This window comes from Micropterus dolomieu, linkage group LG04 (genome assembly GCF_021292245.1).
Source record: "Micropterus dolomieu isolate WLL.071019.BEF.003 ecotype Adirondacks linkage group LG04, ASM2129224v1, whole genome shotgun sequence".
In the NCBI taxonomy this organism is placed as follows: Eukaryota; Metazoa; Chordata; class Actinopteri; order Centrarchiformes; family Centrarchidae; genus Micropterus; species Micropterus dolomieu.
The window spans coordinates 15,832,941-15,846,750 of record NC_060153.1 but is presented as its reverse complement, the minus strand read 5'-3'; the positions used below and the strand labels follow the sequence as shown (position 1 = coordinate 15,846,750).

At 42.0% G+C, this 13,810-nt stretch overlaps 1 protein-coding gene across 1 annotated transcript; it reads left to right on the top strand.

Annotated features, from left to right (window-relative positions):
• Positions 1 to 10,337: 10,337 nt before the first annotated feature.
• On the top strand, positions 10,338 to 12,478 carry LOC123969890 (sialidase-3-like). The gene is made up of 2 exons (XM_046047657.1): positions 10,338 to 10,609; positions 10,743 to 12,478. The coding sequence occupies exons 1-2, from the start codon at positions 10,385 to 10,387 to the stop codon at positions 11,670 to 11,672; spliced, it is 1,155 nt and encodes a 384-aa protein (XP_045903613.1). The 5' UTR covers positions 10,338 to 10,384; the 3' UTR covers positions 11,673 to 12,478.
• The last annotated feature ends 1,332 nt before the right edge of the window (positions 12,479 to 13,810 follow it).

The following is a 13,810-nucleotide window of genomic DNA, read 5'->3' as shown; positions in this document are numbered from 1 at the left end:
AGAAGAGGTAAAAGAGAAAGAGAAAAGACAAGGATTTAAAAGGAGGTGGAAGAGAAGATCGAGGAGAGGAGATGTGATGCGAAGACGACGGGCATGAGGAAGGGGGTGGGGGGGCGGGCAGGAAAAGGAACAGGGGGTGGGATGTGTGGAGGATTATTCAGGGTGTGTAGAGCTCCAGCTGTATTGTGCTGTGAGGTGTCTTTGGTCCCTCAGAAAGAAAACATGGTATTATGAATAATAGATGACACAACACACACACACAATGCACATTTAATTTTGTGCGTGTTTATTGTGTGACTCCTTTAACCTATTTAAACGCTTGAAAAAAAGCGAGGCACACGATGTGCTGAAGACACGTGCACACATTCAGTGAGTCAAAAGACATTTTCATGGAAAGATCCTGCCACACGTTTTATACTTGTGTGTGTTTGGGAGGACAATATGAACTGATTGAGCACGTATTGATACTTCAGCATGAATGAGCGTGACCCTCTTTGGATGTGTGAGTTATTCAGCAGATGGATTCACTAAAAAGTTGACTTTCCTGCCAGTTGCCCACTTAGGAAAAACATCTGGAAAGTTGTGAATCCTAAACCACCCTGAAGTATCCTCAGGAAAAAAAATGTAGCTTTCTGGGCAGTGTTTAGCACTAACATGTGAGCACCGCTGGGATTTGTTCTGCAAAAGATTTCCCAGCGTCAGTTTGTGAAGGTCAGTAGCACAGCATATTCAGCTGTTTAGTGTGATTTGTGTATTCAGTAAAAGTCGACCCGCATCCTGTCAAATAGAACGATTTCGGATTATGAATTTTAAGCCAAAAAGATGAAACCTGATGATTTTCACGACTCCCACTTTAAAATATTTCTTTGTTGTACCACTGCTTTCTCACTATACTGTATTTGTACTATTTCTTAATAACTTGATAAAACAGTGCTGAATCTATTGGGTGGTTTTGTAGGTTCATTTGAGCACATCTGTCAGATACATGCATACTGCAGCAGTGGAAGTGACTTAAACTTCTGGTTCAGGACAGCAGAATAATCGCTAATTGGCACTGAGAGCAGTGATTATATTTATTATCCATTTATATATCCATTTTAAAACTTAAACGAGGTAGCAGCCAAAACTGGCTGACATTTAGTGATACAGGGACTTGTAAAAGTCAATAGTGTGGCAAATCAGACGATCGCGCAGAGAGAGACAGTGTGTCAGTGAAGCAGCAATGGTTGCAGAAAGAGAAGCTATAATTGGATGCTGCAGATTTACCACTCAGCATTAGCTGATTTATACAGCCCATATATAAAACTCTCCCTCCCTCCCTCTCATTTTCTGTCGTACACCAGCTTTACCCGCATCTCATCGATGGCACAGAACTGAAACTGTTTGATGCACAGTGCACCTTCAATATACAGATGGAAAGAAAAAAAACAAAAACAAAGACAAGAAACAAACACAGTAGCACTTTTCTGCAGGTTACAAAATGATAAAGCAAAACAGAAAATACATTGAGCAATTTACATATGAATGGCTGCACAGGTGTTTTCTGTGTTTTCATGCTAACTGTAAACTCTATTACAGGGATGAACATGTTCAAGGTTGTTACAGCGCTGTGTGGTGTACTTTACAACAGCAGCCCAGTATACAGTGTGGTGGAGTTATAGGACATTTAGAAGAGCAGCCTGTCTTACTCCAGTGCATTATCTGGGTTTACTGATATGTTGCATCACTTTTACGCTATACTTACAATAGAATATTTTCTGCATTTTAATGCAGTGACATGAATAAACCTAGTCTAACTTTAATATCGAGATTTCGTCCCTCACACGATTTCCAAACTATAAAAATGTATACATTTGTCTTACTGTATACATGTCTTTCCGAAGTCTCATAATTACATCCCAATCTTAATGAGCTTTTCATGTCTTATTATGCCTTACAAGTGACACACAATGTGAAGTGTTCATGAAATACCCACCGAATCAATGGTAGTGCAAGCATTCATGTATCTATCGACTACAAGGATGATTTTGCTTTGAGATAGCACCCTTCCATTTGTCCCTCTCAGCAGAAACCCATTTCCATTCACAGGCAGGAGAGAAAATGGAACTGTTGTTGAAATAAAATCTTGTTCTGGTTTAAGGTTTTAGCTTCAGACAAGCCCTTTGGCTGTTATATTGGCAGCTTAACACCAAAAACGCTGATGCAGTATATTTGTATTGGGGGAGAATGAGATGATGAGATTTGAGAGAGTTGCATCTGGAGAATGGAGTCTTTTAGGTGTTAGAAACAGTAAGTGCTCTGTGCCCTATTGGATTATTGGCGGATTCCAAGCTTTACGTAAATAATGATGTCAGGGGTAACAAAGTGAAGTTTAGTATTAAGAGACAAGGTTTTGTTTTGAAATGTCAAGCTAAATTAAAGCCTTGGAAACAGTGTGTTTTTTGTTGCTGCTAAATGTAATAATTTAGTTTACTAAAGGGCTGTGTTGCTGTGAAAGGTTAGGCTTGGTGCTTTGTTTAGATGGCTTTATGGGTAAAGGTATTTAGATTTATTTTGTCAAGACGTGTTGAATGTTTATTTAGCACTAGATGTTAGATTTGTTTGGGGGGGTCACTATTCTTCTTCATTTGTCATACAATGCAGGATCGATTTTTCTATACAGTCAGGTCCATAAATATTGGGACATCGACATATCTCTCTGATGGGTTTGTTTTGATTTTTCAGCCTAATGATGGCTTGATTCACTGATAGTGATAGCTCTTTGGATCTCATATTGAGAGTTGACAGCAACAGATTCCAAATGCAAATAGCACACTTGAAATGAACTCTAGACCTCTTATCTGCTCCTTGTAAATGGGATAATGAGGGAATAACACAGACCTGGCCATTGTGTTGGTCCCAGCTGAGCAGTCAATTTGATCCTTTAAAAAGTGGGAGGCACATATACAAACTGTTGTAATTCCTACACCGTTCACCTGATTTGGATGTAAATACCCTCATATTAAAGCTGAAAGTCTGCAGTTAAAGCACATCTTGTTCGTTTCATTTCACATCCATTGTGGTGGTTTATAGAGCCAAAAAGATTAGAATTGTGTCCATGTCCCAATATTTATGGACCTGACTGTATATGGTGCTGTTTGAAATAAACACTGAATGCATTACTACTTTATATTTTAAATAATGCATGCTGCTTGCTGCTGCTTTGAATAAAATATATGCACCATAGAACTCCATGTAATGTTAAATATTGCTTTATTTTTTTGCCATATACCCTGGGAAATGCAGTCTGAGATACAGACATTTGCTCAAGTTTAGCTTTGAAACCATAGCAGTGTTATTTTATCTGTGTCCAAATACGATTTGACATCTTTTAAGTAATCATCAACGTCACATGAAGTTGTGGTCTGCGATGGACTGGTGACCTGTCCAGGGTGTACCCCGCCTTTCGCTTGATGTAAGCTGGGATTGGCTCCAGCCCCCCGCGACCCTGTACGCAGGATAAGCGGTTGACGATGGATGGATGGATGAAGTTGTGGTTCACATTAACGCGTAGGCAATAATCAGGGATTGCCTGCATGTCCCTTTGTCCGTGCAATTCCTGCGTGCATGCTTAGTGTTCAAACCCCCTAGATCTGGATAATGTGTAAGGAGCAAGACTGACGGGCTGCAACAACGTCACTATCCACCTGTGTGCCATCTTAAAAGGTGGAAGTAGCTGGGCAGTTATAAGAAACAATGGGTAATTGATTATTCTGTCATGAATGAGTTACTAAATGGGACCAGTTTCCACTGCTGATAATCTGTATCACTGTGACAGAGAAAACATGCTCACTGCTATGGTGTGGCATGCAACGATGTCAACAGCTGAATCTCAATAGGGGCCCGTCCCAGGCCATTTAGTCTCTCACTGGGCATTCAGTCCAAAAGTAAAAGTATTGATGGGGGTTAGTTACTTTAGGTAGGCCACCTGTTATACTGTGAAATACACCAGTAGAATTAACTCTGTTCACATTACAACGTGATCTACAAGGAATGCATGCTTGTTGATTTGCAAACTGACCTCACATTGTATTGCAACAAAAGCTGAGCCAAGTTCATCCTGAATTGTTTTGTCTGAGCCCTCTGGGAGGGCACTTTTTTCAGACAGTGCTAACTGGCTTCCAGGTTGAAGGAAGCCAGGAGACAGATTTTACAGTACATACGGCGTTTTATTTACAATAAAGAAAAATGTTAAGGTACCGTCGGGGAGGGTCTACAAAAAACAACTTCCCAAAAACAAGGAAGTGCCCACAAATGCCACAAATGAGAAAATAACACAGGATACAATAATGAATACCACCCTCCCTCCACTGAGGGAGTGAACCCCACCACAAGGTTCAGACTTGTCACTTGCTGCGCTGCAGTTTCACCCAGCTCTCCATGCCATCTGCACTCCACACTCTCCACACCCAGTCTGCCTGCTCTCTGCTCCTTATACCGGCTCCTGCACTCCCGCTGATTGTAAACTGGGGACAGGTGTGCACCCTAGCCTCCTGGCTGCAACATCAGAGGGGGGGAAGGGCAGGACCTGCAGAGCACAGACGAGCAGCAGTACACAGACACACACGGCTTAAGGGCCGTAACACTCCCCCCCCCCCCCCCCATAAAATCAAACTAGGGGTTTGACTAATTCACAGTCCAAGCTAGTGTCTGGTTTATTTCCTGTCGCTGTTCGGTCTCATTTTCCTGTTGATGGTGTAGATTTTATCCTAGGAAATGACATTGCTGGTGGAAAGGTTTTTCCAGACCCAGAGGTGGTGGATACTCCTATCCCTGAAGTTGAATCTGATGAGTTGGTTCAAAAGCACCCTGGAGTGTTTTCGGTCAGTGTGTTGACTAGGGCGCAAGCGCGTAAGCAGACCCAAGGGGTGGATCTTTCAGATTCATTGTTCCCCTCTGTGTTTAGGGAGGACCAATTGCCCTCTAGTGGTGGGGCAGAGAACTGTCTAACACAGGTGCCTGTAAGTGCTGCCTCCTCAGTCACTGTTCCTGAGAGAACCTTGCCATTAACCCGCGAGTTCCTTATCAATGCTCAACAGAGTGATTCCTCCCTGGCAAAATGTTTTGCTGCAGCTGGGTGTGATGCTAGTGAGCGAGCAAGTCAGCAGCATTTTCTCGTTGAGGATGAAGTGTTAATGCGCAAGTGGGTTCCTCATGGTGGGACGGCCAATCTGACTGGGGTTCGCGACACTGTTTATCAGGTTGTAGTTCCGGTGGGGTGGCGCCGGCATGTGCTAGAGCTAGCACATGAACACTTGTGGTCGGGTCACCTAGGCGTCGCCAAGACTTACAACCGTGTGCTTAGACATTTTTTCTGGCCAGGCATGAAGGCCAATGTAGCGCACTACTGCAGAACTTGCAGTACATGCCAGATCGTGGGGAAACCAAACCAGATCGTGCCACCTGCCCCACTGCATCCAGTTCCTGTTGTTGGTGAACCATTTGAGCATGTCATTGTGGATTGTGTTGGTCCCTTGCCTAGAACTAAGTCAGGGAACCAGTTTCTGCTAACTGTGATGTGCGTGTCCACCCGTTTTCCTGAGGCTGTGCCCTTAAGAAAAATTACCGCTCCCGCCATCATGAAAGCTCTCACAAAATTCTTCACCACCTTTGGACTGCCGAAAGTTGTACAAACCGACCAAGGTACCAATTTCCTTTCCAAGACTTTCCGTCAGACGTTGCAAGCATTGGGAATTTCACACTCCGTTTCTAGCGCTTACCACCCGGAATCACAAGGTGCACTTGAGCGTTGGCACCAGACGCCACCTCCCTGGCAAAGAAGGCTCTGGCTCTGGCACAAGAAGGCATGAAGCAGCGGTTTGACAGAAAAGCAGTCGAATGGCAATTTAAACCAGGAGAACAAGTGTTGGTTTTACTGCCTGTGCTTGGAGCTGCCCTCACTGCCCGTTTTTCCGGACCCTATGTGGTGGAAAACAAGGTTTCGGGGACTGATTACATCATTCACACACCTGACCGTAAAAGAAAGAGACGCCCGTGTCACATTAATATGTTGAAGCCCTGTCATTCCAGAGAAGCGGCTCAGGAGAAGCAGGAAGAAACTCCGGAGACTGCTGCTCCAGGCAACCCCTCCGTTTCCTTGGTTTGTGTCTGGGCTGAACCTGATGATGGCTTAGCAGGGCTCGATGAAGGTCACCAGGGTGGTAGGTTGCCCAATTCAAAGCTCTTGTCTAGCCTAGAGGCACATTTGTCCTACATCCCCCCGAGACAACGTGATGATATAATGGTGTTGATAACCTCTCATCTCCCTCTGTTTAGCGATGTGCCATCCTAGACCACTGTACTGCGTCACGATATCGACGTTGGGACAGCTGCCCCCATAAAGCAGCATGCATATCGTTGTCCGCTGGCTAAGAGAGAAATGATGAAAGAGGAAGCTGATTACATGGTACGAAATGGGTTAGCCGACCCAGCTGTAGCCCATGGAGTTCCCCATGTTTACTTACTCCTAAGTCCGACGGTACACCACGTTTCTGCACAGACTTTCGTAAGGTAAATGCAGTGACAGTCCCAGACTCGTTCCCGTTGCCCAGGATGGAGGACTGCATAGATAGTATTGGTCCCGTGGAGTACATCACTAAGCTAGACCTGCTAAAGGGTTACTGGCAGGTGCCATTAACCCCTCATGCATCCGATATCTCTGCGTTTGTTATCCCAGATGACTTCATGCAGTACACTGTTATGGCCTTCGGGATGAGGAATGCGCCTGCAACATTCCAACGAATGATGCATATGATATTGGGGACTGTCCCAAACTGCAATGTTTACTTAGACGATGTGGTAGTGTACTCAGCTGACTGGACTGGTCACCTGTCGACTTTGGCTGCGGTGTTCCAGAGGTTAGCAGCAGTGTCACTGACACTAAACTTAGCTAAGTGTGAGTTTGGAAAAGCCACGGTGACATACTTGGGTAAAGAGGTATGCCACGGCCAGGTCTGTCCTGTTAACGCCAAGGTTTCTGCTGTGTTAACGTACCCAGCCCCCGCGACCAGACGTGAACTCCGTCGTTTCCTTGTTATGGCTGGTTATTACAGGTGTTTTTGTAGAAACTTCTCAGTAGTTGTCGCCCCCCTAGGCTAGGGTGCACACCTGTCCCCAGTTTACAATCAGCGGGAGCGCAGGAGCCGGTATAAGGAGCAGAGAGCAGGCAGACTGGGTGTGGAGAGTGTGGAGTGCAGACGGCATGGAGAGCTGGGTGAAACTGCAGTGCAGCAAGTGACAAGTCTGAACCTTGTGGTGGGGTTCACTCCCTCAGTGGAGGGAGGGTGGTAGTCATTATTGTATCCTGTGTTATTTTCTCATTTGTGGCATTTGTGGGCGCTTCCTTGTTTTTGGGAAGTTGTTTTTTGTAGAACCTCCCCGAGGGTACCTTAGCATTTTTCTTTATTGTAAATAAAACGCCGTATGTACTGTAAAATCTGTCTCCTGGCTTCCTTCAACCTGGAATGATTCTTTTATTGTCACTAACCTCCTCCTCCCCTGGATTCTCCACTGGAGGTTCGTAACACAGACACTCAACAAAGTGCTTCTCAGTGAGCTCTCTGAACTGGGCTCTCTGAACTGGAAACAGCTTCACTGCAGCACAGCTGCCGTCTACAAATGCGTGAAGCAGCATGAACACGTGAAACGACAGTATGCCGGAGCACTTTGTCTAGACGGGAGCACCGCAAATCGTGTTTACTTTCTGTCGCCACACAAGAACGGCACATTATTAGCATGAGGACACGTAGTCCGTTAAAATGTTTATTGCTTTCATATTAAAAGTAGGCTAATTTCTGTCCCGCTGCTGTCATGGTAACGTAACGTTACACCGCGTGTCATCTACTGTTCGGCCGTTTCATATTTTCTGTTTATTTAAGGCAACATATGAGCGAGAAAACAGCTGAAACTGAAAGTGCAGACGATCTGTGTCTGTACAGTCTGTGAGTCCTTTCAGGTGTTCACTGATGCAGAAATACATTTGATCATACTGCATTACTCAATATTGAAATGAATCCATGTCAGAAACAATTAAAGTTTTAAGTAAAGTAGCCTAATTAATGTCCGTTATTGTTATTATCACAACACAGCAGTGACGTGGAAATTTTATTCATTTTAAGATTTGCTACTATTGTCATTATTCTAATGTGCTTCATCAGGATGATTGAATAAAATATAGATTTATTTATTAGACATGTTTTTGCCTGTACCCTCTTGGGCATGAAGTTCACCAGAGCTTTCAGGTTACCAGTAGTCCTCTTCCACTCCACCATGACGACATCACGGAGCTGTCGGATGTTAGAGACCTTGCGTTCCTCCACCTTCAGTTTGAGGATGCCCCGCAGATGCTCAACAGGGTTTAGGTCTGGGGACATGCTTGGCCAATCCATCACCTTTACCCTCAGCTTCTTTTGCAAGGCAGTGGTTGTCTTGGGTTTGTTATTGTTGAAATGTTATTGTGAGCCAGGTTCAGGTGTGAAGAAGTTTCGGAGACTGATGAAGACTTAACATAGCATGGTTTATTGAGCCCGACCAAGGAGATACAGTGCCAGCATACAACATGTGAACACGTCAAATGCCAACACCAAATCTGAAGGATAACATCTTGTGGTCTCTTTTATATTTCTGTCTTCCCCCTAGTGCCTGTCGGGTTTCTCTATTAGGTCACCTTTCACCTAGAACAACTATATATCTGATGTTTAGACTCCAATGCTTCATCATATTGGAATCTCTCACTTTCCATTAGTTGGACTCTAATCTGGGAGCCAGTAGTTCTTGTAAACATTCTTGTAGGACTCAACCTTGTAAGATTCCCAGAGAACACTGATATCTGCTAGCCTGACGTCTGAGCTACTGTCTCTAACTAATCAGTCTATTGTTGTCTTCCTGATGAGGACAAGTACGTGTGAGCAATACCTAAAGCTATAATGTCAAACACTTTACGCTACATTACTCTAAGCTAGACCTGTCTTACCTTTCCCTGTTACATCAATTAAGACACCTAAGAAATATTCTCAACAGTTATCATGTTGGAATACTGCCCTGCGGCACAGTCTCCGAAGGGAAGGGGATCATGCTCTGTCACAGTCCATGTTGGCATTCATGGTTCCCTCAATGAATTGTAGCTCATGCAGTACTCACTTTTGTTGCCTGCGGTTTAGACATTAATAGTTGTGTTATTTTGAGGGAACCGCAAATTTACACTGTTATACAAGCTGTACACTCACTACTTTACATTGTAGCAAAGTGTCATTTCTTCAGTGTTGTCACATGAAAAGATATAATCAAATATTTACAAAAATGTGAGGGGTGTACTCACTTTTGTGAGATACTGTACATACACTGAACAAGATTATAAACCCAACATGTTTTTGCCCCCATTCATCATGACCTGAACTCAAGACTTTGTCTATGCATACAAAAAGGCCTATTTCTCTCAAATATTGTTCACAAATCTGTCTAAATCTGTGTTAGTGAGCACTTCTCCTTTGCCGAGATAATCCATCCACCTCACAGGTGTAGCATATCAAGATGCTGATCAGACAGTATGGGTATTGCACATGTGTGCCTTAGGCTGGCCACAATGAAAGGCCACTTGCAATCCTGGTTGTGTCTGGTTGTAATTTCACATTTACTGAAGCAAACAATAACATTGTTTCTTAAAAGAAACAAGAAGGTAGTTTTTTCCACCTGACTATATTCCCAAAAATGCATGGATTTAAGACATAAATGAAAGTCTTACCTAAACTTACTTTCCTGACATTCCTCCAAGTATATTATTAACCAAACTTGTTTTGGTTCTGCTCCAGCCAGGATGTGGAAATTTATTTTCTTCACTTACCAACTGGATATAATGACTTTAACTCCCACAAACAGTTTTTTTTTTTCTTCAGAAATGACTAGTGAGGTTTAAACTGTAATAAAAAAAAAAATAAAGACCACTCCCTCATACCCGGGTTTATCTGTAATTTTACATTTACTGATGCCTGGCAGTTTGGTCCTGAAGTATTATAAATAATAAAATACAATCAAATATTATTCCACCTTGTATTAAGCCTGACTATGTTCCAATCATGAAGTGGATACTCATATTTTTTTTCCTCTTTGCTTTCCCTTGTTTTATCACTAAGAGAAGGACAGGAAAGAAGGAAATCAACCCGCAGAATGTTATCAGTGTTTGGACAACAGGTTTCCGTTTTCAGTGCAATAAAGACCCCTCCCTCATTCACACACTGAACCACCCAGTCAGAAAACCCCCAGCAGACAAACTCTGCTGATCTTGGAGGAGTAAGCTGCATTTCTTGCTTTCTTATAAATTGTAAGAGCATTTTACACACAGACAACAACCATGGTCAACAAACAGTCAAGTCATTGTGATCTAAAGACAGATAAGAAAACTCTCTTTAAATCCAAAGTGTACAGGATTCCTGCTCTTTTGTATGAGAGACAAAGTGAAACTCTTCTAGCCTTTGCAGAGCAGAGGAAGACTTCAGATGATTCCGGCACAGAAATGTTGGTCATGAAAACAGGAAAGTTGAAGAAGGAGGAAAGCTCTGATGTGAGAACGATTGAGGTAATTATCCCAAGTAATTGTTTCATTGTTGAATTATTTTTACAGTGTATATATATGTATATACAGTTTAACTTTCAACTACATCAAAACTGCTTTATTTTATTTACACATATCTGAATAATATCCTTTCTAGTGGTCAGAGCTCAAACTGGTGAAGGAGGCACATATTGATGGGTACCGTCCTATGAACCCCTGCCCGGTTTATGAGAAAACCAGCAAAATACTTTTCCTGTTTTTCATCTGTGTTGAGGACGCAATCACAGAGCAGTATCAGATAGAACACTCAGACAATAGGACCCGTCTCTGCTACATCAAGAGCCAGGATCTCGGACAAAATTGGAGTGAAGTGACTGATTTGACTGACGAACTGGATGAAATCAAGAAATGGGCCACATTTGCTGTTGGGCCAGGCCATGGTATTCAAACAGAGAGTGGTAGATTGATTGTTCCAACTTATGCTTATATCAAATCTAAAAAGTATGCTTCCTATTCACTATCCCTGTATAGAGATGAGTCTGATAAAAAATGGAAGTTTGGCAAAATGCTTAAAGATGAGTCACTTGAATGTGAAATAGCAGAGGTTTCTGATGACACAGGCCTCAGTTACATCTACTGTAATGCCCGTGTTAAGGGAAGCTATCGACTGGAAGCTCTTTCTAATTATGACGGAGATAGTTTTATCAACCTCCCGTGTGCTAAAAAGCTTGTGGAAACAGGTACAGGCTGTCAGGGAAGTGTGGTCTCCTTCCCAGCTCAAAGTGAAGCTGCACATGCAGATGGTAATCCAAACCAGAATCCAAACAAGTATCTTCTCTTTACCCACCCAAGTCATAAGGCCAAAAGGGTTAAGTTAGGAGTGTATCTGAATAAGTCTCCAAAAAACCCAAATGCATGGAGCAAACCCTGGATCATCAACAGTGGACCCAGTGGTTACTCAGACCTGGCTTACATTGGTGATGGTTTGTTTGCATGTCTGATGGAGTGTGGGGAGCAGAAAGAAACTGAGCAGATAGCCGCTGTAGTTTTTAGCTACAATGAAGTCAAGCAGGGCATTGGAGAGTAAAAATAAATTGCTTTTAGATGACAAGACATATGGGGGGTGCTATATATTTATTGTTATTTTTGTCAACAAAATCCCAGATAATATCAAGATATCATTTTGTAAACATTGCACACTCCTATATGGCACCTTTCTCTGTAATACAAACCATATAGGCTTTTTTTCTTCATATGAGACTTAAAGTGGTAAAGTAACCTGTTGTGTACTACAAGTAATATTATAACACTGAAACGACTACTGAATATATTCAAAGTGTTGCATAATGATTTACAATCTAAGTTACTATCCATCAAATGTATTGATTCTGCTTCAATTTTGATTTTAGCTGTAATGACCATTAAAATCATGTATGGTACTGTACTTGTCTTTTATGCCTCTAAGATGTAATTCAAAAGATGTTACTGAAACAGAGTTTATATTGTTTATTGAATCTAAACAAGAAAACAAATGCATGGGATTAGGCTAGTTGAGCTTTATTGGTTATCTAAATAATATATACATATTGCACACTTGTATGCATTCATGTGCTTAAAGGGGGCATGCTTTTTTATGATAAGTTCTTGTGTTTCAAATTGTATTGGCACTATCATTTGTAACAAGTGGTTTGCACGTGTACTGCTCATGTAAATGTAGTATTTGTCTACAGCAGAACAGCAGAAAACTACTTTCTGTTTTCAATGGAAATACAGTGACATGCATTTGTGGGAGGGAAGATGTCATTCATCAACACAACATCACTAATTTGTTGAACATAAACTCTATTGTATTGATTTGTCTCTTCAAACCCTGACTCTGTTTGTAATTTTACATTTAGGCCTACTGAAGCCTATGATGGCAGTTTGGTCCTGAAATATAATAAATGATAACATACAGTCAAATAGTAGTCCACCTTTTATTAAACCTGACTATGTTCCAGCCATGAAGTGGATTCTCATCTTTGCTATTCACAGACAATAACTGTGGTTAACAAATACCCAAGTCATTGTTATATGAAGACATACAAATACCGTCTTTAAATCCAAAGTATACAGGATTCCTGCTTGTGAGGTTTAGGCTGTAATGAAAAATAAAGACCCCTCCCTCATTCACAAACTGCACCACCCAGTCTTATATAAGCCTCAGCAAGAGGAAGCTGCATTTCTTCCTTTCTTACACATTACATGACAACAGTCATGAGCAAGAAAACCCCTCATGTCAGGTCTATCAGGTCTTTAAATCCCGTAAAAATGCAGTTTACAGGATTCCTGCTCTTTTCTACGAGAGAAAAAATTAAACTCTTCTAGCCTTTGCAGAGCAGATGAAGACTTCAGATGATTCCAGCACAGAAATGCTGGTCATGAAAACAGGAAAGCTGAAGAAGGAGGAAAGCTCTGATGTGAGGACGATTGAGGCAATCATCCCAAGTAATTGTTTCATCGCTGAATTACTTGTAAATATTCTGTTTAACTTTCAACTGCATCAAAACTGATTTGTTTTACTGACACATCTCTGAATAATATCCTATCTGGTGGTCAGAGCTCAAACCAGTGAAGGAGGCACATGTTGATGGGTACCGTCCTATGAACCCCTGCCTGGTTTATGAGAAAACCAGCAAAACACTTTTCCTGTTTTTCATCTGTGTTAAGGACGCAATCACAGAGCAGTATCAGATAAAACACTCAGACAATAGGACCCGTCTCTGCTACATCAAGAGCCAGGATTTCGGACAACGTTGGAGTGAATTGACTGATTTGACTGACACACAAATTGAAATTAAGATTTGGGCCACATTTGCTGTTGGGCCAGGCAATGGTATGCCTTCCTGGTTTCAATGGAAATACACAACACTGACTCCAATCAAAGTCAACTCCCTGTAAAACCACAACTTGAGACAAGAAGGCAAATGAAATGGCTTTTCTAGGATTAATGATGTAAAGAATCCCTTCACAGTGGGTTTACTTATTAGTCAACGAAAAGTGTTTTATTGATTTAAAAGTGAGTGAAACGTCTGTTTCTTGTTTTCAATGAATAACAAAGACAACTATGACACTTATATTATTATCCTTTGTTCGAAAACTATCCCACCTTAACACGACATATATATTCACAATGAGGCACCTGGTTTGTGGTAATTTGAATAATTGTAACTCTGGTGTTATGGA

What these genes read in the sequence shown, in the direction of transcription:
- LOC123969890 (XM_046047657.1), top strand. Translation starts at nt 10,385, where the DNA reads ATGGTCAACAAACAGTCAAGTCATTGTGATCTAAAGACAGATAAGAAA. An exon ending in CTGATGTGAGAACGATTGAG is followed by an intron (nt 10,610 to 10,742) that starts GTAATTATCCCA and finishes TATCCTTTCTAG; the next exon opens with TGGTCAGAGCTCAAACTGGT.